The sequence below is a fragment of the Dendrobates tinctorius genome, unplaced genomic scaffold, assembly GCF_039654945.1.
Source record: "Dendrobates tinctorius isolate UK_male_01 unplaced genomic scaffold, ASM3965494v1 ptg000196l, whole genome shotgun sequence".
NCBI classification, from domain to species: Eukaryota; Metazoa; Chordata; class Amphibia; order Anura; family Dendrobatidae; genus Dendrobates; species Dendrobates tinctorius.
This window is the reverse complement of record NW_027361863.1, coordinates 7,876,054-7,900,624: the sequence shown is the minus strand read 5'-3', so window position 1 is coordinate 7,900,624 and position 24,571 is coordinate 7,876,054. Positions and strand designations below refer to the sequence as shown.

The 24,571-nt window shown below is 42.2% G+C and overlaps 1 protein-coding gene across 2 annotated transcripts in view; it reads left to right on the top strand.

Moving 5' to 3' along the window:
- ZMAT4 (zinc finger matrin-type 4) overlaps positions 1–24,571 on the top strand; it is a 436,096-nt gene that overhangs the window by 126,842 nt on the left and 284,683 nt on the right. For both annotated transcript variants that reach the window (XM_073552848.1, XM_073552849.1), the window contains exon 4: positions 9,247–9,406. In XM_073552848.1, coding sequence (XP_073408949.1) covers positions 9,247–9,406 — 160 coding nt within the window. The remainder of the gene's footprint in view (positions 1–9,246; positions 9,407–24,571) is intronic.

Here is a 24,571-nt window from a genome sequence, read left to right as displayed (position 1 = left end):
TGAAATGGAAAAATGTCCAAAGCTCACCTTCTGATCTGTGATCTATGTTGTATACAATTTCCAAATCCTTGCATTCTTGTTTTCTTGTTTTATTTTTTTTTTATACCGCAAACCAACTTTTGGGGAATTGTGGTTGTAGTTTAAAAAGCAGATCTGTGAGATATTAGGTGTATTAAAATAGTAGTTCTGGAAGTTATAGTTAGGCCTTCGGCTGCCATTGCAACCTATTGGCACCCAACAATACGAGCAGATGAGTTAACAGAAGGGTCTTGTGATTAATCACTATTGATCACAACATCTAAGGGATTAAATTGCCAGGAGAAAAGATATCTCTGATTGTATATCTCTGATCGTAGCTTTTGCAGCAGGAGCACAACTTCCACTGCATATGAAGCAGACGTAGCTTGTTCCCAACAATGTTCACGCATGGCGGTTTCCCCAAAATTCTTCCCAATAGGCACTTTGCAAACAGTTTTCATTAAAGTTCCACTATCGTATCGCTCCTATTCAGACCTTTGTTTCTCCATGGTTACAGACTAGAAACTTTCCCGGTGTAGTCAGAGCCTAAAGTCTTACTTCCTTCTATTGGTCTTCAACCTCTTATTAACACATTTCTGGTAGGTTAGTAATACGTAGGTGACAGATGGGAGAATATTTACGTGATCAGACAACACAGTGCTGATTCCAAGTCTGACATCACAGAGACACATTGGCCTGCATTGGAGCTATGTACGGTAAATAAAAACTTTGGAGAGTTGCATTTCACTGGATCAATAAATGTTGATTAATTGCAGAGATGGACAGACCTTTTGGGTTGTCCATCTTGCTTTAGTTTTCTTGTGGTTTGCATGTATTTTATTTTTATAGAAAGTTTGCATATTACAGAAAAGGGAATATACTGTAGAATATAGTACAAACACATTGCATGTTGTGGAGACACGGGGGGCTCGGTGGGCGACCAGGTCTGTTAGCCGAAACCACATGCACCAGGGATCATCCCGTCAAATGCCCGCTCTCCCTTTAACGTGGGCGTACTGCTACTCAGTTGACACAGGGTGAGAGTAAAACAGTGTGGCAATGCTTTATTGAACCACAAAACAGGCAGATAACATGTAGAACAGTCTCAGCAAAATACGCCAAGATGGTGAACATTACAGAGTGTCACCCTTCCACTGACTCACCGTGAAAAGAGCATCTGTAACTTCAGAGCTTCCAGGTTCGACTTCCTCCCTGTGGCACGCACACAGAGCGAAGGTAACGAAAAGCGTAGGAAGATGACAGTCCATTCAGCTAAAAGGTCAATTGACCGGAGGGTCACAACCTGGCTTCATCTTCCAGGGTCGATTACCCCACCTCTGGCACGCACACAGAAAGGAGGAAATGACAATCTTAGGAAGATGACAGTCCATTGAGGTACAAGGCCAGTTGACCCAAGGGTCACAACCTGGCTACTCCGAACATCTCCGTGCAGTCAGGTGACCGACAGGTCCCAATCCTGGCTTTCTCCAAATGTATCCATGTTTCAGAGATGGTCAATGGAACAAATCTGTATTCTTCCAACCGTGGCCGAGGTACCCTATGTTTTTTCCTGTAGAATGATAGATCCATGTCCCTCATGATGGAGCCATGACATATTGGCAGCAGTCCTGTTGGGTCCTTTGGATGTTTGGATGTCTTGGCAGGATCTCTAGCTGTCTCTCTTTTTTTCTCATAGAGGCATATCACCTCTTTTTACGTTTAATAAGTGTACTTCAATCCAGCATCACAGATAAGGGGAAGAATGGTGATGACCAAGTCACGTTGTTTGATTATGTAATTTATTTGCATTGATTTCCCTCTTCTGTTTTTAAAAATCAACAAACTATCTTGCCTAGACAATGCGTAATTAGCATATCAGTCATCATCACTAGTCATCAAGGATAACAGCACACTATGTTACATCAGATGCCAACTTACAAGTCAATATTTCAGGCTTACATAAGCAACAGTCTGTTTTCTTGACCAACACCTAAATTCAAATGTCAACATACAGCTAATAGTCTATTGTTCTTGGTTTGATAAAAATAGTCGTCTGCTTAATTAAGATACAATGCTGTGTCTCCACAGATGTTTTGTTTTGCGCTGTATACATCTTTCCTGAATTATTATTTTGCATTATTTACTTTTTACATTTTTTCAGTTTATGTCTAAATTGTCCATAGTCTCAAGTTCATCTCATCTAGGCTATGTATCCGTTGTGTTTTCCTTCCAACTCCCTTTAATAAAAAAAAAAATATGGATACGTCATCACTGACCGGATGTGCTGCAAATTTTCTATCCAGATTTTTTTGGGATTTTTTCACAGGGGAGGAGTTCTGTTGTGAACACTTTTGACCTGGCTTCTGAGTTTGTGCTCCCTCTGGTGGTTGCTCCTGGTAATGGAGCTGGTCTAGCTGACAGAAGTTAATCACCTGAGCTGGATGATTGGAGGTCAGGTGTTACAGACTGGGGAGATTTAAGTGAACAACCTTCCCTCAGCTCTTGCCGGTGATTTGGTTTCCTTCCTGAGCATATTTTGAAGTCTGCTTGTCTCCTGCTCCATCCTGCATCTTTTAGATAAGTTATTTATCTTCTTGAATCTTTTTTTGCATTGGATCCATTTTTGCTTGTCTCTGATTTTTGCTTAGCTGGTGTTAGTTCAGCCTGGTTCCCTGTTGGGACCTGTGCTGGACCCTGTCCCATATGCCACAGCATATGTTAGTCTTTTTAGTAACCAGTTCACACCATAGTTCTGATTTAGTGGGGGAGAGGTCGTGTGGCCTCAGTATTTTTGCATATCAGACGTGTTGGATTTTTCTTAGGGTTTTTTGCGTGATTGCAGACAGTATCCTTTCTTGTCCTATTCTATCTATACAGTTTAGGCCCCATCATTTGCATACTCTATTTTCTGCCTGTGTTTGTGCCTCATCTGGTCTCACCGGCAATATATGTTTTGGGGCTATCTATTCCTTTGGGGTTCTACTCCGGGGCAGTTTAGCTTTCCCATTTCTCTCTTTAGGCTTAGTTAATTCTGTGGCTGTGCTGAGGCGTCTAGGGCATCGTAGGTACGTCCCACGGCTAATTCTAGTTGTGTTGTTAGTTTTAGGGGTCTGCAATCTGCCAAGCTGCCAACCTCTCTGGTTATCTGGTTGCCTAGTCTATTCCCCATTATCCTCCTCGGTTACCTAATCATAACAGAGATCCTTAGAATTTTCCATCTGGAAAGTCCACAGCCTATTTGCTTTAGTAGCAAAACAGATGATATTTTACCAATTCCACATCCTGCGGTAAACATCATTTGTGGTGTAGATTTTTACCTTGGCTTTCACCCTTTGCAATACATAGAGCTAAATCCAGGACTACATTTGCTTGTAAACCATGCAGTCCATATATAACGATCAACAGAATGGGGGTCCCAGACCTTAATGTGCACGCATGAGTCTGCTCACTTCTCATGTGCTCTACTGCAACAAACCTACAGAAGTGAATGGAGCGATGGTCATACATGTGCACTACTGCTCCATTCACTTAGGACTTTGGGACTCCACTGGTCAGGCAAACACTGTTCATACATTTGTCACCTATTCTGATGATAGATGATACATTTATTTAGTAGGACATGCCCTTGATGAGTCTTGAGGCATAACTTCTAATGCTGGTCATACATTGACCTACCGGAATGCTACCCATCGGTGGCACAAGAAGGACAGTTTGCTTCCTTCTGGAGGAGAGGTAAATTGCATATTTTTTTATATTGAACTTTGCCTCTTAATCTCTTTGCACCATCTCAATCTTCACAAATGTGAAAGTACTTTCCAGACTTGCATGGAAGTCTAAACACATGCCTAATCATTTGCCCCAAAAACTTGCACAAAACAAAATGTGAAGCTGCTGTGCCGGTGCGGATTTCGTCATTGTATCGCACCTGCCCAGCCAGCCGTTGTTTCCGGATTGTTTCTCCACAGTTTTGCTGTCGATTTGCCGCTCTGCCCGATCTTTGAATGTTGCGTGTTCTGGCATCGTGTTACTTTGCAGCCGCGGTCGTCTACTCCAGTGAAGTCACCGGCTGGTGGTAACTTTCTCGGCAGTTGTGCGCTGCACCCATGTGTCTCCCCATATTATCACTGACCAGTTTAATGCACAGTAATGATTCCTCCGCTAATTGTGAATTATTCATTAGATGATTGGGATCAATGCCCCTGGCAGGTTTATTGCTCCATGTAACTGCTTTATGCCTTTCCCCAATAAGTTATGGTGACATTTTTACACCAACATTTTGCCATGATGAATATTTTCTTTAATGGTGGCGGTAATCACAGTTTTACTGATTGTGAGCAGCAGGTGGAATGTTTTATCATCCCAGTTATCTATCTTTCTGTCGATATGTGTCAAAAGTCTGTTATGGGCACTATATCTGGAGCCAACGGATCCGACCGGGCCCCTGCTACTCATAGAGACTAAACACAATTTTGCTATGTAGCTGCTTGTGGCTGTTCTATATATTTCTTTTCCCGTGCGTGGTAGAATGACTCGAGACCCAGACAGGAACTTTCCCTGGTCTGGGGATTTCAGAAAAATATATACGATGGAAAAGTAGGATGTATAGTATTTCCATAACGCCTTTATGAAATCTTAGCTGTCTGAACAAAGGACTCAGGCCGCATGGCTTAGATCCACAGGGGGTCTTCCTGCAGAAAGTTGCATACCAGCTAGCAAGGTAGGGGTGTGAATCCTTTGTCTGATTGAATCTGGCTAGGTGTCATGAAACCACAGCATGTGCTGAAGGATTATTTATAAATCCAAGCCCAATAGTATACAGATGATTGACATGGAATTATGTCTCTTTCTTTCTTTTATTTGTTGGTTTCTTTTTTTTATCTTTTTTCATTCTCTCATTTGTTTATTTCTTTTTCTTTATTTTTCTTTTCTCTTTCTTTCTTTCTTTCTTTCTTTCTTTCTTTCTTTCTTTCTTTCTTTCTTTCTTTCTTTCTTTCTTTCTTTCTTTCTTTCTTCCTTTCTTTCTTTCTTTCTTCCTTCCTTCCTTTCTTTCTTTCTTTCTTTCTCTCTTTCTTTCTTTCTTTCTTTCTTTCTTTCTTTCTTTCTTTCTTTCTTTCTCTCTTTCTTTCTTCCTTCCTTTCTTTCTTTCGTTCTTTCTTTCTTTCGTTCTTTCTTTCCTTTCTTCAGTTTTCAGCAGTCTGTCTATCTACTGTATCTATCTATTATCTATCTATCTATCTCATATCTAGAGAGGAAAATTAATCTTATGGTGACTTGTAACCTGGCAGCAGATTTCTGCTTTCATGTCTGCAGACAGTGCAGTAGTAAATCTCGGGGTCACAGTGCTGTAACCGACTGGGTTATGCTGTGCTCACCTGTGCACCTGACATCCCTCTCCTTGTATTACCGCCAATCTCTCCCTCCATAGTGGCGTGTCAGCTCTTAAAGAGACAGATGCAGGTAAACACGACATGTCCCTTGTACATCAGTGCAGTTTCCCACATGTGTTGCGGTTGCATCGCTGCATATGCACCGTTAGTCACTTTGTGGAATCTACATTGAGAGAACAATTCCCAGCAGAGCATTTATGAGATTGTCGAGTGTGGGTCGGAAGACCCCTGGCCAGTCCGTGCAGTGAGGTTCGAAATCAGACTGCAAAACAGGTTGCATGAAACCAGCCTTGCCCGGGGATACTAATCATTCAATGGCTGGTCACAGGCAGCAGCAGGTCTTTCCAGGAAGCTATCGTCAGAAAATGACCTATAGTCTAAATCAGGATTTCGTTACATGTATTAAAAAAAAAATGCAATGTATTTTTTTTTTCATAACACAATCTTACCAATACTTAATACTCAAAAAATAAAATTAAGTTAATAATTTTTCAATTTTCACACTGACCAGAGTTTCCAGCAGGATTATTGTCATCAGACTCAGAATTACAAGGACAGGGAACAACTCTGTACACAGCTAATAAAACAGTATCCACCAATCACAATAGGCGATGTCACCGCTCGCCTCCTCCACCTTTATAGTTACTTTTGCACACGCTCTTTAGAGGCTTCAATGCAAAAAAAACAGGGTGGGATCTGTAAATTGTGGCTAATGTTCATGTGTTTCCTGAAACAGCATGAAATTAAAGTCTAAAAAAAGCCTCAGCTGCCGGTGTAAGGACTGCAAGATTTCCACAAAAAATATTGCCAACAATTAGAAAAATAAATACACTAAACACAAATACCAGAACGCTTCCTGTAGTGAAATATGTGTATGTATAGATGTATGACCAGCAGTAATTAACAAACATCTGTTCTAGGATGCAGGTCTCACAAAGGTGACAGCGAATGTTTCCAGGCTGCAGCTCTTCACAAAGTTCACAACCCATATTATCCTGAGAACCCAGGGGGCCTTCCTGAGAACACACAGGGAATTGGAAATATTTCACACCTCCTAGTGTCTTTGATGGAGAGATTCTAAATTGCAGCCTGACACTATCTATTTACTATGAAAAAGAAAAGTTATACAAATAACATTCAGAGAAAAATAAAGTATTCATTGGGCTCCATGATCCAGTCACAAACCAGCAATTAGAATATTAACATAAGAGGCTGGTCCATAAATCTGATCTCCAGGTTAAATCTATAAATTAGGCCTTTACACAAAGAAAGATGTTCACAGACTGAGGGACAGCCAATCTGATGTGAGCCGTTCCATATTCACCCCCCCCCAGGGAGGAGAATGCCAGATTACAAAATTTAGACCTTTTTTTCACTTTTATTTTACCACTGTTTTTGCATATTTGTATGTCACTGTTTATTTCCATATTTTATATCCTTTTATTGTAAGCACTGTACCTTTTCTATTAAAGCTTAAAACTTTAATAAGTTTGAACCTTGTATGCGCTAAAGAATCCATAGCCTTAGAGTGTGTGATCCTGGTCAGAATATACCACAAAAGAAAACTCTTGACCATAAGTCCCATGAGTAAAAAAATATATATATTTTATTTATCACATAATAATATTAAAAATAGCAAAGCATTAATTTCAAAATGATATTAATCAGAATGTAAATACATATACAAAAGAGGTGCATACTATCCAATTATATGGTCATACCGATACCGTATAAGGTGTAAAAAACAATAGTATCACAAAAATATATGATGCAGGCAGTGCTACTGTGAAGTGCATAAAGGGTTAAATAACAATAATAAAGTGCCAAACACAATTGTGCAAACCAAAGATTTAATATATATTAATTGCGTTGTGAATATAAATAAAGTGCAATGTTAGTGCAGAACAGTGATCCACCAGTAGGTGTCTTTGTATAAGTATGCCATATAGAGTTAATATCGGTAATACCCAAAGACATCGATAGATGTCAATGTATGGGTTAATTCTATCATAGACCAGGAACGGTACAAAAAATCACCATAGAACTCACAAAAAATAAGGTAAGTATTCAGTAAAGCGTAATCACTTACAAGTTACACTTCTCCTGGTCTCCTGGGATAGACGCCCTCCCCAACGCGCGTTTCGGCCCTCAGCCTTTGTCAGGGGGTGGCGCCTATGGGAGACGGGTAAGTTTATATACCTAAGACCACCAATCGCATAGAGCGAAATTAGCCAATCCAAGACGGAGGGCGTGTTTACCAATTAGCATGGTGTCCGCCCCATCATATTCCATCTATTGCAGTACAATTAATGAACCTAATGCTATATAAAACCATTGCGCTATACAAGATTTCACCAGCATATAAAGCGCACATTCAGGGAGTGCATACACTATAGAAAACTGGGTGCCATTACGCAGAAATATAAACTATTTGTAGCGGCTTAGATGTAAGGCCACACTGCGCATGACCGGAAGACCTGTGGCCACAAAAATCGGAAGAAGATGGCCGCCGCAATCTATGAATGTAAGGTGTCCCTAGAAACACGTACAGAGGTACCGTGCGCATGACCAAAAATATGTATAGTCAATTTAACCCGCATATAAAATGCACATTCAGGGAGCTCATACACTATAAAAAATGGGAACCATTACTACGAAATATAAACTATTAGTCGCGACTTAGATGTAGGGCCACCCTGCGCATGACCGGAAGAAATGTGATTGGCGGATAGTAGTAATATTTCCAGGACTCATCACCGGTGTGTTCGGTGAGTGGTGGCAGCGTGTATGAGCGGGATGCGGGGTCTTTGTCGGGGTGTGATTTATGCTCCTACTGCATCATAGAGCAGAGGTTGAATGCTGGACTGAGTGAGAGGAGATAGATTAACCCTTGCAGGCGCACCTTCAAGTCACGTGCTGAGAAGTGGGTACGTGACACTTCTATTTAAGCAAAAATCTGGTGGGGAAGGGGCATTGATGCAGCACTATTAAGAAGCCGGAGACCAGGAATGTGTTTCTCACCAATTTTCCCCTCTGGGGTCTATCTCTAGTGGGTAGGAACTAGCTGCTAGAGAGAAGGGATTTCTGCTCTCCTTTCTCTATGTAGCACATGTTCAGAAGCTGCAGCAGCATTGATGACATTTTACAGCAGTACTGAGCAGTGCTGCAGTGAATCCAACTCTGGGGTGAGATAAAACACTTTGCTAGTAAACAGCAGCAACATGGATCTCTGTGTCTGTACCTCTCTATAACTGTGTATCCTCATATGTAATCCGATCTCTCAGTGAGCTGACAGTCCTGCATTCTTTTAACCAGTACAGATTTTAGCAGAGTGAATAATAAGATCAAGTAAAAGGGCGGGAAGAAGAGGCTCATAAATGGAGAAAGAAGCATATTACTCTGATAAAATAAATTACAAGCGTTCTTATATTATCGATTTCTGCAAAGTTTGATAATTGTAGAAGTATTGCGTTGACATGCGGTGTATTGCTTGGAATAACACAGAAAATGTTTTAAAGATTTAAGTTCTATTCTTAATGTCCCAGTCTGGTCCCTACAAATAAAAGACAAATTTCTAAAGCTCTCATCTACCCAAGCAATGGCTACTTCCCTTCTTATTGAACTCATGTTTTTAGCAAATGAGAAAATCCACTGGATGCCGAACAAATCGGTGCCGATATTGATCGCAGCGTCCTCCCTACCTAAAAGTATAAAACTTTTCCCGCTGCAGTTATTGTGCCGTCTGAATACTCACCGTGGAGGTGACATTGACCGTTCCCTTTGCTTGTCGCCATTATTATATAAAGTAATGACAGATATTTTATTTCTATTGATTGAACAGGAAAGTGATGAGACAGAAGTGGACAAAAATAAGTGCTGCACCCTCTGCAACATGTTCTTCACCTCCGCAATCGTGGCCGAATCCCACTATCAGGGGAAGACTCACGCTAAAAGGGTGAAGCTTGTGCTCGGAGAATCAGCAGATATTCCTGCCCGAGCAGGTAAGAGATAGTATTAGTAAGTGCTTATAATGCAATATATACTGTATACAGTGCACATTGGGGCAGATTTACTAACGGTGGCAGAACATTAGACTGCGCCATCTGAAGGTCTGCAAATATATTCAAATCTAGCATTAGCTGACTGTACAGAGCGCTGCACCGCTTCTCCATTCATGTGAACTGCTGTTCTATGGCCAGGGTGCCACCGCGTAGGGGAAGACTGTGCAAGAGCCTCAGCGCTGCATCAACGCACTTTTAATGTGGTGATTGGTTGGACCACCTGATCAATAAGTGATAAGGCTCGTACAGAGAAACGTTGCTTCGATCCGAGTGCGATCCATGAAAACATCAGCTCTCACTCATACCAATGTTATATTATGGGGCAGTGCACATGATTTTTTCCTTGCGCTGAGTGGTGCGAGGAAAAAAATTGCGGAATGCATGATTTGCCTCCAATAAGTGGATGGCACTTTCTCGTTCACGTCTGTGGGTCAGTGGAAAACATCGAACCGCACTTGGATGACATTACAGACATTACACTACGGTTCGATTTTCTTCGGACCGACTGAACGGAGAAAGTTTTTTAAATTCTCCACTGTGACCAAGTCTGATCAGCATAATCGGACCTTTTTTCTCGGATAGAGAACATAGAGTCGTCTGCACCTGCTCTTAGTGATATACGAGTGAATCTGCTGGAATTCGAATTCTGCTTTTTGCTTAAATTTGTCCAGGAAATTTGACTCGCTTCAAATCAAACTTACATTATTACTCTGATAGTCCCAGAACATAATAAACATATCTAAACATTTTTTTAAAAATTTATACTCGGCCTTGACCTGTCCCGCTGTGCATTCCCTCTCCAGTCTTATCGTCTTCTTCGGTCTTGTATTCCGGCGTCAGGCATCTTTGAATCTCCTGCACTGACTTGACCACAAAGTCTTAGACAGCTCAAGAAACTCCATATTTGCTGGGTGCTGTAGGACTCCAAAGATGGTCAAGTAAAGACTGGCTGAGTATACCTTTTTAACCCCTTCCCGGCCCTCATTTGACCCATTGAGCAGCCCTACTCAAGGCCCGGTCGTCTTCTTCGGTCTTGTCTTCCGGCGTCATGCATCTTTGAATCTCCTGCACTGACTTGGCCGCAAAGTCTTAGATAGGTTGAGATACTCCAGATTTGCTGAATGTCAAAGGACTCAAATGATTGTCAAGTAAAGACCGGCTGAGTATACCTTTCTTTTAACCCCTTCCCAGCCTTTTTACGGGATTCATGCAAATTGAATTGTAAAACAATCAAATTCTGGAGAATCCATTTTTTTTTTTTTTTATGAAGCTTGAGGCAAATTCCTTTTGATTGAAAACGATTCGCTCATTTCTAGTGATAGTATGTCTATCGTATACCATCGCTATGCGAGATGTGAATGCCCCTTTAATTTAAGAAACAATTATGTTGCAGTGGAAAAGCAGAATTGAACATTTTTACCCGTACTTCCCCCATTTATAGGTCGTGCCCCATCCACACCCCAATTTAACATCATCTAAATGTGCAATGAAAGGAAAAAAAAATAAACACCTGGAATCGAGAGAATTCAGCAGCTTTTAAGGTCATTGCCAACTCTTCCTGGAATCCGGGAGGTTTCTCCTTTTTTTTTAGCGGATCCTTGTGGAAGTTTAGGGAGAGTTGGAAAAGTTTATTAAAATGATTATATGGCCAAAAAGTATATATATATATTTGTGCTGTCAATTCCGTTTCCTACTCTCCTCCATACGGTATTATTTAATTCCTTGGAATATTACTTTAAGTTGTTCTGTACCTCCGGAGTATAGTACTGATGGGTACAACTTACTTGTTCAGGTTTGTCAGGGAGAACTGTGCAGATTTTCCTACCGGCCTTACATTAAATAGAACTGCTCCTGCAAGAACGCCAAGATTGCACTTGACTCTTGATTGCCGAAAGCTATCCAGGCTGCCGAGATGAAAGATGCGCCCGTTTGCCAAGTAGGGCATTTGGCCTGGACTCTTTACTTCGGTGGATACCTGGTACTAAATCAAGTTACTTATCAATAGTAATTCTACAGAACTCGAGTGCAGCGCTTTGCTCCATCGATCATTTATATTTCTTGCAGCATAAAAAAAGTCACCGAAATCCTATTACTCTCATTAAGGAGCGATCTCAGGAGGCCAGACAGATCGCAGGCACCGATGCTGCTTTGATTACTAATGCTAATCATAGATTTTACTTTTTTTTCAGCCATCTGTGGTCACTTTTGATTTTTCACATGATTTTAACCCCATATTTCACTGTAAAACATTCTAAAAACTTCAAGCATTTTTGCAATGAAAAGCGCAACAACAAAAAAACGCACAATTCAGGTACGTTCATATGACCGAGGGCTGTTCAGATAAGCGTTTTCTTACACAAACTGAAAATAATGTGAAAATAATCACGGCATGTGCAAGTCTCTTGCGTATTTCAGAGGAGATTAGTCTATTTGAATCTGTCGGTGCGCAAAAAAAAAAAACGGACCCCATGCTGATCTTCCTTATAGCATCTTAAAGGGGTGGTCCAAAGTCATTTTCATCCCAAATTCCTATCTATTTAATGCCATAATCTAAACTATTTTCTAATATAATTGAATTAAAAATTCCCGCTCCTTTGCTATTTATACTAACTGCTTTTTTTTCACTTCCTTTTTGATGGATGACGCTTCATTGCATGCTGGGAAACTCAAATGAAGCATTATTAGGGGGCGAAAGCTGCAGTTCCCCTCTCATAAATGAAGTGTGATCAATAACTCGGTTAGTGGCTGGGCTAGTCCCTGTGCCATGTGCATGGTACAATGTGCACAATGACAGTGCACGCTCTCGCCGGCTTGAATCGGCAGTAATGAGCTGGTAACAGAGTGCATTGTCAGAATATCCTGTGTGCAGAAACAAGTGATGTCACTTGCAGGGGTTGCACTGTGCTCTGTTGCCGGCTCGTTAATGCTGATTTAAGCTAGCAACAGAGCGCGAACTGCTATTGTGCACATTGTGCAGGGACAAGCCCAACCATTAACCCAATCACTTATGACGCTTTGTTTCACTGAGAGAGCATGACCGCAGCCTCTGCCCCCTGATGGCGTTGCATTTGAAAATCCCAGCGTGGACTGAGGTTCTCAAGCAAAGTTTTTTTGCATATCAGTTCTTTGTGGAATGTACCCGTAATATCCCTTGTTCATTTGAAATTACGCAACTTCGAATAAAGCCAAAGCATCAGCTGCGCTTCATAGGAACACAATGAATCAAAATGTTCCACGGGGAATTAACAGCATATGGACCGCATTTAGCCAAATTGTTCTTGTGCTACTAAACAAAATTCTCTTCTGGCCGTTATGTAACCAGGAAAATAGAAGTAAAAGTCGAAACTGTGTATAATAATATAGCACAATGGATGAGTCCTGCTGAATCAGATTCTTATAATCTCATCTAAAACATAAACTTTCTGACTTTGTAGTTTGTTCCTGACTTAAAGGGGATCACCTTTAGTGATCTAACCGCTACCTCCATTCTACGGAAACTGATTTTTAATCAAATATGCTAATTAGGGTGCTCAGTGCACCCTGGGTGTGGCCAATATGCTGAGGGCCCTGTTCCACCCACTGGTTTTGCAGACTCCACCTTCCTCACTTCTGATTGGCAGAGCTGGCCAAAGCTTTCTCTGCAGACAGTGCTTGCTGATGGCAATTCTGCGCTGCCAGTCACCAGTGAAGGAGGAGGAGTGTGCAAAACCAGTGGGTGGAACAGTGCACTCAGCATTTTGGCCACACTCAGGGTGCACTGAGCACCCTAATTTGCATATTTGATTAGTTTCCTAAGAATGGCGGCAGTGATTAGATCACTAAAGGCGCGTCTTTTTTATAGGAGTGTTTTTGGACCATCATGTCCAGTTTTTACTTGATTTTTTTGGCATGTTGTGATCTTTTTTATTAATATATTAATTAGTGACCAATATGGCCGTCTTCACACATTTTGGCCACATTTTGTCAGAAACATTTAAAAAAATATATTGTTTTGGCACAATTTTCCAAAAAGCTCAGCACAAACACTTTGGTTATGTGATCAAGGGAAAAAAAAAACACAATACAACATGTGAACGCCGGCTAGAGATTATTCATGTTACTGGCTTTGTGATTTCTTCCATTTTTGGACTGTTTGTATGTCATACATCATGAGTTTGCCCTTTTTGGACCACATTGTTTTGGTTGTGAACACATTCAGAATGTCATTCAATTCATAAGCTAATTTGTGAGTCAATCCTGTGTTCAGTTTTCCTGCAGTGCCTCCGCAGGCGGAATGAATTACTACACCATGCGTATCAAAATCAATTTTGGAAATTTAAAATATTTGCATGTGCATTATTATGAAATTACAGAATGAATAAGGTTATAAACTTTCATTAAAATATTTAGATTTCAGATTCCTCAGTGGTTGGCATCTTTCAATGGCTAACTGCAAAGATGATATCTACTGGCTGACACAGTACAAAGAAACATGTTTAAACTTATATATATATATATATATATATATATACTGTATATAGATAGATAGATAGATGTATTGACATATTGACTAAAAAGTGGCTGGATTGTTCTGCTGACGTATTTTATATATATATTCAGTGGCTGGATTGCTCCGCTGACGTATCTATAAAAATGGCGCCGCAAAGCGCGGACTGCGTAGGCGCCGATTCTGGTGCCACCACCCGCCCTCTCCTGACATCACGGCCTGATTTCAATAATTTCCGCTCACCAACAAAATGGCGCCTGAAGTGCGCTATACGTATGCGCCATTTCCGACGGAGGATTCATGTCCCGGCCTCCGGGCCGAAGAGACCCAGCGGCAATACCGGATAGGTAAGTTGTTGTGCCGGAGATCGCGGTATGTGTTCAGTGCTTACGCTTACCGCAATCTCCTGGGCCACAATCCTCATTCCCGGATGCGTAATTCTGGAGTCCAGACTGTGCAGGCACGTCGAGATTGCGCAGTCTATAAAGGCTTCGGACAGAGTGACGCTCCTAGCATTATATTATAGATGTTTTTGCCAATGTTGATGGTTTGTTGTATTAATATTTGATAATTCACTTTGCAGATTTAGAACGGTATTCTTGTACTTTTCGAAGACAGGAAAAAAGTAAAGGACTCTCAATGTGAAAGCCATGTTATGTGGATTATCGTGAGGGTCCCTTGGCGGTCCTTCAATTATTTTAGATCTACTGCTCGCCTTTGTGGTACACGGCCTTTGATACATGTTAACTACGTTGGAGCATAAAGTCTACTTGTACTTTATTAAAGCGACTAAAATATTAAACACTGTTCCAGCGACGGATCATAGTTCACAATTATTTCTAGAAAGTTCTATGCTAATGCGGGAAACTTCAGACATTCCCTTACTTGGGTCCTTAACATCTATAGTCGTATTTTTTTGAAAAAAGTGGGTTTTTTTCGAGGGCAACTTAAATGACAGAGCCGTTTAATGGCGTTCACGTTGTCAGCCGAGGCACTATTGTATATTTTATAGGAAACGACTTGTTAATTTGCTAAACGTCCCGCCGGATTTCCGAAGGGTCAAGGACCCTCAAACCTTCTTAAATAATAAGGACTTTTTCTTAGACTTTGCTCTGAAGCTTTTTTGGCTCCCGCTCCCGTTGTGAGTCTTTATTCTGTCATTCCAATTGAGGTTCTCATTAGTTATTCATTCTTCACACAGTGTAAAATACCAGGCAGGGTGAGAAGGATGGCGGGAGAGAATAAGAAATGTACCGTCTGTATGGCGCTTTGAAAAAAAATAAAAAAACTAAAGGAGATATTAATTTGGTAAAGAACTAGGGCAAGGTCATTTCAAGGTGAATTTTTTTTACCGCGTAAATAGAAATAGCCATATTTTAATGCATTAAAAGTTAGACTAATTCCCAAAGTTTGGTAATTTTATATTCTGTACTTACAGAGATATCGGCATTATTTTGATATATTTCGGAAGCCATTTTGCCAAGGTGACAACAAATGCAGCCAAGTTGTTTGTCACCTGTAAGTTATTTCTTTTTTTTTCAGAAAGTAATAATCACTTGTCATAGTGTTAGCATGTTCTATCAGAAAAGAGGTCCTGTTTTCACAACGGCCCCTATAAAAAAAACCCATAAACAACTAATATGGCTGCACTTTAAATGGTGGCTAATTTTATGGTTTGAGTGGAATCCTCCCTTTAGTAGGGTTCTTCTAGAGTTTTAGGGGTTGACCCATCTCATACATTTATGACATATTCATGGTCCTACTGCTGAAACCCACATCTGTCTTGAGAACAAGACCTCATCAAACACCACCAGAAATGGAGTGGGAGCCACGACTGTCTACATTGATTTAGATAGGGGTTTCGATATTCTGATGGTGCCCTGTTCTCGTGATCATGTGGATATTTCATAAATATACGATATGGGACAATGCCTATTAACAACAGTGGTCAATCCCCGGGATAGGCTATCAGTTTTTAATCATGGGGGTCTGACCTCCTGAAATCCTTCACAATCAAGGAGACCCTCATTACACAGGGGCTCTTCCATATGAGTTGCTGCATCTATAACTTCCTGGTTAGGATGATCTCCAGATATAAGAGGTCCCTAGGGACAATCCACTGTGTCTGCAGAGGTCATGCAGCTTCATTTTCTTTTTCGACACAGGATTGAAGGGTTTGTCCAAGACTTTGATATTGATGGTTGATTAGACATGTCGTCAGTGTCAGATCGGTTAGGGTCTGACACCTGGCACCCCATCATCTAAAGGACCCCCATCAATCTAGTATTAATGATGAATGAACCCACCCAGGAATAGACCATCAATATCAGCTCATGGACAACCCCTTTAAATTTAAGGCAACATATGAAGATGTATTTGGGAAGCACCCAAAGTAATAAATAAATGGGTATTAAATTGATCCAAATGTGCCAATTGGAGGTGAAATTTAATTACATTACTAGTACCTCTTCCCCAATAATTATTTCTAAACTTTAAGATGCCGATTCATAAAGACTGGCATTGTACACACCAATCTTAATGAAGGGGTGTGGTGGGCTAAATTGCGCCAAATTATTTAATTTGTTGCAGCCTCTCAATGGCATTGGCCTCCGTGCACCTCACCAATCCTGGAGTAACATCTCTGGCATAAGTTATGCCACAACGTAACTTATGATGAATTTATTTCGACATCGCCATACCCCGTCTAGCCCACTCTCTACCCAGTATGGTTGAGATGGCCAGAACTGGTGTGAAAATACAGAAATTTTACAAATTTAGCAAATTTTTCCATTGCCCAAAAAATTGACAACTTTTCAAAGGATTTTCTGCCAGACACTTTTATTCGGACCCGTAGCATCTGGCATTGCTTACTACTAAGCAGTGCTGGACCAGGTCCCAAAAAACCACCATCACTCAAACTGAAGGGCAAAAGTTTTCTAATGTGAGTGGTGGATGGAACCACGGACTTTCTATTGAGCTCATACTCCGCTTTGCATGTATTCAGGTATGAGCCGAGCACTTTGGCTCCGGGGTTTGAGCAATTGTAGAGAGCTCACGATACGTAACCCCATCAATCAACACAACTAAAACAAAGTTTTTTTAAAAGTTTAGTTTAGTAATCTATTAGTGATTTAGAAAGTCTAAGATTTGTCAACTCTACACCATCACCTCCAGACTGCATAAGATTTTCAATTATAAAATTTTTTTTATCAGATACCACAGTTTCCTAAGACTTTTTCATTATTAGGGTATGTTCACATTGAGTGTGTTTTTTATTTGAGGACTTTAAGTGCTTTTTCATATTTTTTTTTTGTGTATGGATCTCTTTTCTGCTTAGTTCTTTCGTTGACCAAGTATGGAGCTTTTTCTTTTTCTCTAGCAGAAATAACTTAAGAATTACCATGTTACTTCTTTTTGTATAGTGAATAAAGCACGTGGGGAAAAAAAGCACTAAAATCTTCAGTAGGAAGATTATTCAAAAAGTATGTGAAACATTTAATGTGGATTTTAGAGCAGAAACTTATCGTAAATCCAAGTTAAAAAAAAGTGTAAAACTGCGGCACTGATTTTTTTTTTTAGCAGTTTGACTCCATTCTCTTAAAATATTATTCTGATCTTCTGGAGCACGTTGCTCTTCTGCTTCCCGGATTCCTGCTTGCACTCCTGCATTACTCTTCTGCCTCCTGGATTCCTGCTTGCTCTCCTGCATTACTCTTCTTCCTCCCGGATTACTGCTTGCGCTTGTGCATTACTCTTCTACCTCCCTGATTCCTGCTTGCACTCCTGCATTACTCTTCTTCCTCCTGGATTCCTGCTTGCACACGTGCATTACTCTTCTACCTCCCTGATTCCTGCTTGCACTCCTGCATTACTCTTCTACCTCCCTGATTCCTGCTTGCACACCTGCATTACTCTTCTTCCTCCTGGATTCCTGCTTGCGCTCCTGCATTACTCTTCTACCTCCTGGATTCCTGCTTGTGTTCCTGCATTACTCTTCTTCCTCCCGGATTACTGCTTGCGCTCGTGCATTACTCTTCTACCTCCCTGATTCCTGCTTGTGTTCCTGCATTACTCTTCTTCATCCCGGATTCCTGCTTGCACACCTGCATTACTCTTCTTCCTCCTGGATTCCTGCTTGCGCTCCTGCATTACTCTTCTACCTCCCTGATTCCTGCTTGTGTTCCTGCATTACTCTTCTTCATCCCGGATTCCTGCTTGCGCTCGTGCATTACTCTTCTTCCTCCCAGATTCTTGCTTGTGCTCCTGCATTGCTCTTCTGTCCCCCCTGGATTCCTGTTTGCGCTCCTGCCGCCGGTCTGAACTGTGCATTGTAAGATGCTGGTAGCAGAGTCAGCTTTGCCTCTGCATCAGCAGAGGTGCACAAAGACACTTTTTCCATCGCAGAGATCCTGCCGGCTTCACAGCAGTGTTTGCAAGTATGCACTTCTTGCCTAGGAAACCAGACAACTGTGATAGACTTCAGAAGTGGCTGGTAACTTAGGCAACGAGCAGTATACTATAGAATTAAAAATCCCTCTGTTCTTGACTATTTTTTAAATAAGAGGTAAATTGCAAAATTGCTTAATTTTTATGAGTATTTTGCAATTTTAACTACGGTATATACAGTTGTGGCCAAAAGTATTGACACCCCTGCAATTCTGTCAGATAATACTCAGTTTCTTTCTGAAAATGATTGCAAACACAAATTCTTTGGTATTATTATCTTCATTTAATTTGTCTTAAATGAAAAAACACAAAAGAGAATGAAGCAAAAAGCAAAACATTGATCATTTCACACAAAACTCCAAAAATGAGTCAGACAAAAGTATTGGCACCCTCAGCCTAATACTTGGTTGCACAACTTTTAGCCAAAATAACTGCGACCAACCGCTTCCGGTAACCATCAATGAGTTTCTTACAATGCTCTGCTGGAATTTTAGACCATTCTTCTTTGGCAAACTGCTCCAGGTCCCTGATATTTGAAGGGTGCCTTCTCCAAACTGCCATTTTTAGATCTCTCCACAGGTGTTCTATGGGATTCAAGTCTGGACTCATTGCTGGCCACCTTAGAAGTCTCCAGTGCTTTCTCTCAAACCATTTTCTAGTGCTTTTTGAAGTGTGTTTTGGGTCATTGTCCTGCTGGAAGACCCATGACCTCTGAGGGAGAACCAGCTTTCTCACACTGGGCCCTACATTATGCTGCAAAAGTTGCTGGTAGTCTTCAGACTTCATAATGCCATGCACACGGTCAAGCAGTCCAGTGCCAGAGGCAGCAAAGCAACCCCAAAACATCAGGGAACCTCCGCCATGTTTGACTGTAGGGACCGTGTTCTTTTCTTTGAATGCCTCTTTTTTTCTCCTGTAAACTCTATGTTGATGCCTTTGCCCAAAAAGCTCTACTTTTGTCTCATCTGGCAAACTTCAACCTGGCTTTTTTATGTCTCGGGGTAAGAAGTGGGGTCTTCCTGGGTCTCCTACCATACAGTCCCTTTTCATTCAGATGCCGACGGATAGTACGGGTTGACACTGTTGTACCCTCGGACTGCAGGGCAGCTTGAACTTGTTTGGATGTTAGTCGAGGTTCTTTATCCAACATCCGCACAATCTTGCGTTGAAATCTCTTGTCAATTTTTCTTTTCCGTCCACATCTAGGGAGGTTAGCCACAGTGCCATGGGCTTTAAACTTCTTGATGACACTGCGCACGGTAGACACAGGAACATTCAGGTCTTTGGAGATGGACTTGTAGCCTTGAGATTGCTCATGCTTCCTCACAATTTGGTTTCTCAAGTCCTCAGACAGTTCTTTGGTCTTCTTTTCTCCATGCTCAATGTGGTACACACAAGGACACAGGACAGAGGTTGAGTCAACTTTAATCCATGTCAACTGGCTGCAAGTGTGATTTAGTTATTGTTAGTTACCAACACCTGTTAGGTGCCACAGGTAAGTTACAGGTGCTGTTAATGACACAAATTAGAGAAGCATCACATGATTTTTCGAACAGTGCCAATACTTTTGTCCACCCTCTTTTTTATGTTTGGTGTGGAATTATATCCAATTTGGCTTTAGGACAATTCTTTTCGTGTTTTTTCATTTAAGACAAATTAAATGAAGATAATAATACCAAAGAATTTGTGTTTGCAATCATTTTCAGGAAGAAACTGAGTGTTATCTGCCAGAATTGCAGGGGTGTCAATACTTTTGGCCACAACTGTATGTTAAGGTCTGTCGGATGCAGTGAACAGCAGGAGGCAGAGAAGGAGTTAACAAATGTTTACTTAAGCAATTACTGTATATGAATTCAGGGAAACTTCCGCGCAGGGAGGTGTTAAGGCAAATGGTGAACTATACAGTAAATGCAACAAGAAGGGAAAAAGTGAAGGTAATGACTTATTGATTGGAGTTCTTGTTGGAGAGTGGTTGGAACAGTTCCCGACGGCGTCACTGTCCGTGAACAAAGTCTCTGGCTCTGCTGTGTAGAAATGAGATGCACTGTCTCCTCACCGTGCCGAAGTTTCCAGATCCATTGGTCTTGGGTCCGCTGAACTTGGGTATGTTGATCTTGGGTCCGTTGGAGAGGGAATACAATTCCTTCTGTGGGTTCCTAAAGTGTGACGCGGTACACCGGGAGCACACTGCCGTACAGGCCGCAGAGGTGACAAGACCTTGTACAGAATCACAGCGCTCAGGAACGGTCGGCAAGTCTGCTGCACTACCCATCACGGGTCTCGTTCGTGGAGGGGCACTGGGTAGCGGGTATGAGAGGAGGACAGTCTGTAAAGTACTGGCGTCAGTGGCGGTAATTAAGGAGAGGGAGTCAACCTTCGTCCTGCTCTGTAGTCCCTTCCCGCCAAGTCCCTCTTTTTCCCGTGCTCCGCTCCTTTTAAGTCTACCACGCCCCTTTCGGTCAAGTGCTCAAGCTCTCCCTGTTCAGTCAAGTCATCCCCCTGTAACAGTAATGACGGCCCCGATAGTTCTGGCTCCAGAGCGTATTTCGGACCGATGACACTGTTCCTGTTCCCCCCCTTACATATAAGAAGATGAGACCACCTCTATAAAGATCATCCAGTGTTAACAGAAAAGCGATTTTCTGCGGTCACAATGTGTCAATTACACACGGTTGGCACATATGGATTCCATGTGACTGTAATTGGTTTATAAATGTCACCACTTGCTTTGGCAGTCACTATTCATCACTGCTACAGATATTAATAGTTGTGCACCTCGGTTTGCAGCTTCTTTGCGGTGATGTATTATAGGAGAAGTATTTTTGGACAATAAGCTATGGTGTTTGACTGGGAGGCATCTGAGGCTTTCTAGCTCGCTGATGCACGGATCCACATTACTTACATTAATTAACCTAAATAAACTTTTGGTTAGGAACTTGCACTGCAACTCACCCACGTATCGGGCCAGCCATTCCCGATGCTTTTTAGGAGGAATTCTATAATTGCTTTAAAATAATCTATTTACATTATTCTGCATCCAGGCTCTGATTTCCTTACTGTTCAGAGATGATTATTAGACTGATGATGGAAAAAATAGCAAATATGCCGTTGCTGTGACTTCTGGTCGTACCTTAAAAAGGTTTATTGCATAGCCATCAAAATAAGTAAAAACCATATACTTACTGTGAGGCTGTGTGCCCACGTTGCGTTTTTTATGCGTTTACGCCGCGTTTTTGCCGCAGCGGAATCGCTAATAAAACGCATCCCCGTGCAATCCTATGGGATTCCGCAGTTGCTGTGCCAATGATTCAGATTTTTCCGCTGTGGAATCGCAAAGCGGTAAAATCCGCAGCATGTCCATTATTTCTGCGGAATTGCTGCGATTCCGCCACCATAGGATTGCATTGAAAAGCTCACTTTACGCATGTGGCTATGCCCACCATGCGTGAAGTGAGCGTTTCATGTGCGGATGGTACCCAGGGTCTGGAGAAGAGGAGAATCTCATCCATGCCCTAGGTACCATATCCCTGTTAAAAATAATGCCAAAAAATTAAAAAGAGATATACTTACTCTCCATTCGCCCCCGGAATCCTCCTGGCCCTCATGGCACTGCCAGCAACTTCCTTTCCCAGGGATGCATTGCGCAAATGATCTCTGATGACGTAGCGGTCTCGCGTGACCATAGGCCTCCTGAGCACACACAGTGGTCTACCCCTGACTGACTATGTACAGGAAATCTCCTTAACTTATTCCCCAGCTACCCCTCCTAGTATTAACCTCTAAGTGTCCTACAACTAAACAGTACCATGCAGTGTACTCAGTGCCGCCATCTAGTGGCCCTTTTCCCTAACTGCACTGTCCCTATCTTACATATAAAATAACACAGACAACAGCAATAAATATATGTTACATAGCAATTATGTACAGGTGAATATAATGCTTGAACATCTTTCACCATCTCTGGAGTGGGCCAATCCTGTATCACAGCAATTTTCTCTTGAGATGGTTTCACCCCTTCAGCAGAGACAACATGGTCCAAGTACTCAATCTGAGTGTGGAACAAATGGCATTTTTGAGGCTTCACTTTTAGCCCGTGTCCTTGAAGGCGACTTAACACCTGCTCCAGCCTTTGTAGATGATCCTCAAATGAAGCAGCGTAGACTGTGATGTCATCTAAATAGATGAGCGTAGCTTCAAAGTTCAAATCACCTAAACACCTCTCCATAAGATGCTGAAAAGTTCCAGGAGCATTGGCTAAGCCAAACGGCATTCGGTTGAATTCAAACAGTCCCATGGGTAGTATAAAGGTGGTCTTTGCCCGGTCCTGTTCCAACATCGGTACTTGCGAATAGCCGCTGGCAAGGTCCAACGGTGAGAAGAATTTGGCTTTTCCTAGTGCAGACAAGGATTCTTCAATCATTGATAATGAATATGAATCTCTCACGGTGTAGGCATACAGTTTACAATAATCCACACAAACGCAGGGTACTGTCCTTCTTTCACACTAGGACTATAGGAGCAGCCCATGGACTGACTCTCTCTAATGATGCCTTTCTGTAACATCTGACTTAGCATATTCTTCACTTCTTGGTACAGTTGTGGTGGAATTTGTCGATAACATTCTCTTATGGATGCGTTATTCTCAGTTGGTATCTCGTGTGTGATGGCCATAGTGCAGCTGAAATCGTCCTCATGATGAGCGAATACGTCTCTATAGCATCCCAATAGAGCTTCTACCTGCTGCACCTGTGCCTGAGTGAGTTCGCTCATCTCAGCCCGCATCTGTTCCAAAATAAGTCATCCTTCCTGGATATGTTGGGGTTCCGCGGTCAAAGAGGAGTTTACCGTCCTCCCTGCTGTACTCTCAGTTGCACAGCCTGAGGTGGTATTACTTCTTCAGACATGCTCATAATCCGAGCTACTTCACTTTTGGGAGAAACTGTGATGTCCTGATCTTCTAAATTGACACAATGCACAGGAACTGTTCCATCATGCACAATGGCTAACGTACGTGCCACCAGGAGTCCAGAGGGAAGTTGCTCCGAAAAAGATGGCTCCATTTAGATCTCTACTTCTAACGGGGTGCAAGCTTGAATGGGCAGAGTGAGTACCGTCTGACCGGGGGGCAGAATGAGTTTGGAAGAGGCAGGAACGATCACATTTCCTAACGCCCCTCCATCACTGAAAGACTCTTGAGCTTGAGCTACACGGAATAACTGTTGGAATACTCTCCTCTGGGGGGGTATATGGGCTCCGCTACTTCAGAGTCTCGTTAGAGGGTTCGTTGATGAGGACACTCCCAAACGCCTTTAATATATTCATTCCCAGGGTGACTGTGTCCGCTACTCACTTCTCCCAGGGTTAGCACCACACCTTTCTGTCCCAGATCCTTTCCACAAATGGAGATCTGCATCCACACCACCCCTGGGACCGGGATGGGCAGTTGGTTGGCAGCCGTCAACTTTATCCCTTGGCCCCACTCAGGCTGCTTCCTTTCAGGAAAATGTCGCCGGAAATAGGCTTCGGGCATCATAGTCACCTGTGAGCCGGTGTCCACCAGGCAATGCACTGCTTGACCATAAAATTCGGCCCAGACTAGAGGGCACATTGAGACTAGATTTCTGGGATTTCCACTACTCCTCCATATCTGTTCTGACTCCGGGCGGTGTCCCCAAGGCTCGGAGCCTTCTAGTTTAACGGACGATGTGGTTGGATTCTACCCCGTCGTGAACACTCCCACGCCATATGTCCAATCTCGCTGCAATTAAAGCAGGTGAGGGGTCTCTGTCGACGCTACATTCTAGAATCTCGGCCGGAATCCGAGCCTTCCCTGCCTCCTAACGGATTTGAGGCAGCCTCTGACTTTTTTTAACATCATCTAACTCTCCTTTAATATCCAGAAGTTCCTTCCTTAATTCTTCCACCCATTGGGGTTCAGTGATTGCATTCACGGACACCTCCCCGCTCCAGACCTTCCCTACTGGGACTGTCACCCCCTGCTCCTGTTCACATGTGCGCACTTCGCATCCTATCTCAGAAAAAGTCATGCGAGGGTTTACCCGTACACACTCCTGCAGTGCCTGTTTCGTCAGCGCGTCCCGCAAGCCCGTCACTAAAAGGTCTCGCATCATTATATCCGTAGGGCCTATTCCTATGCCGTCTTTCTTGACAAT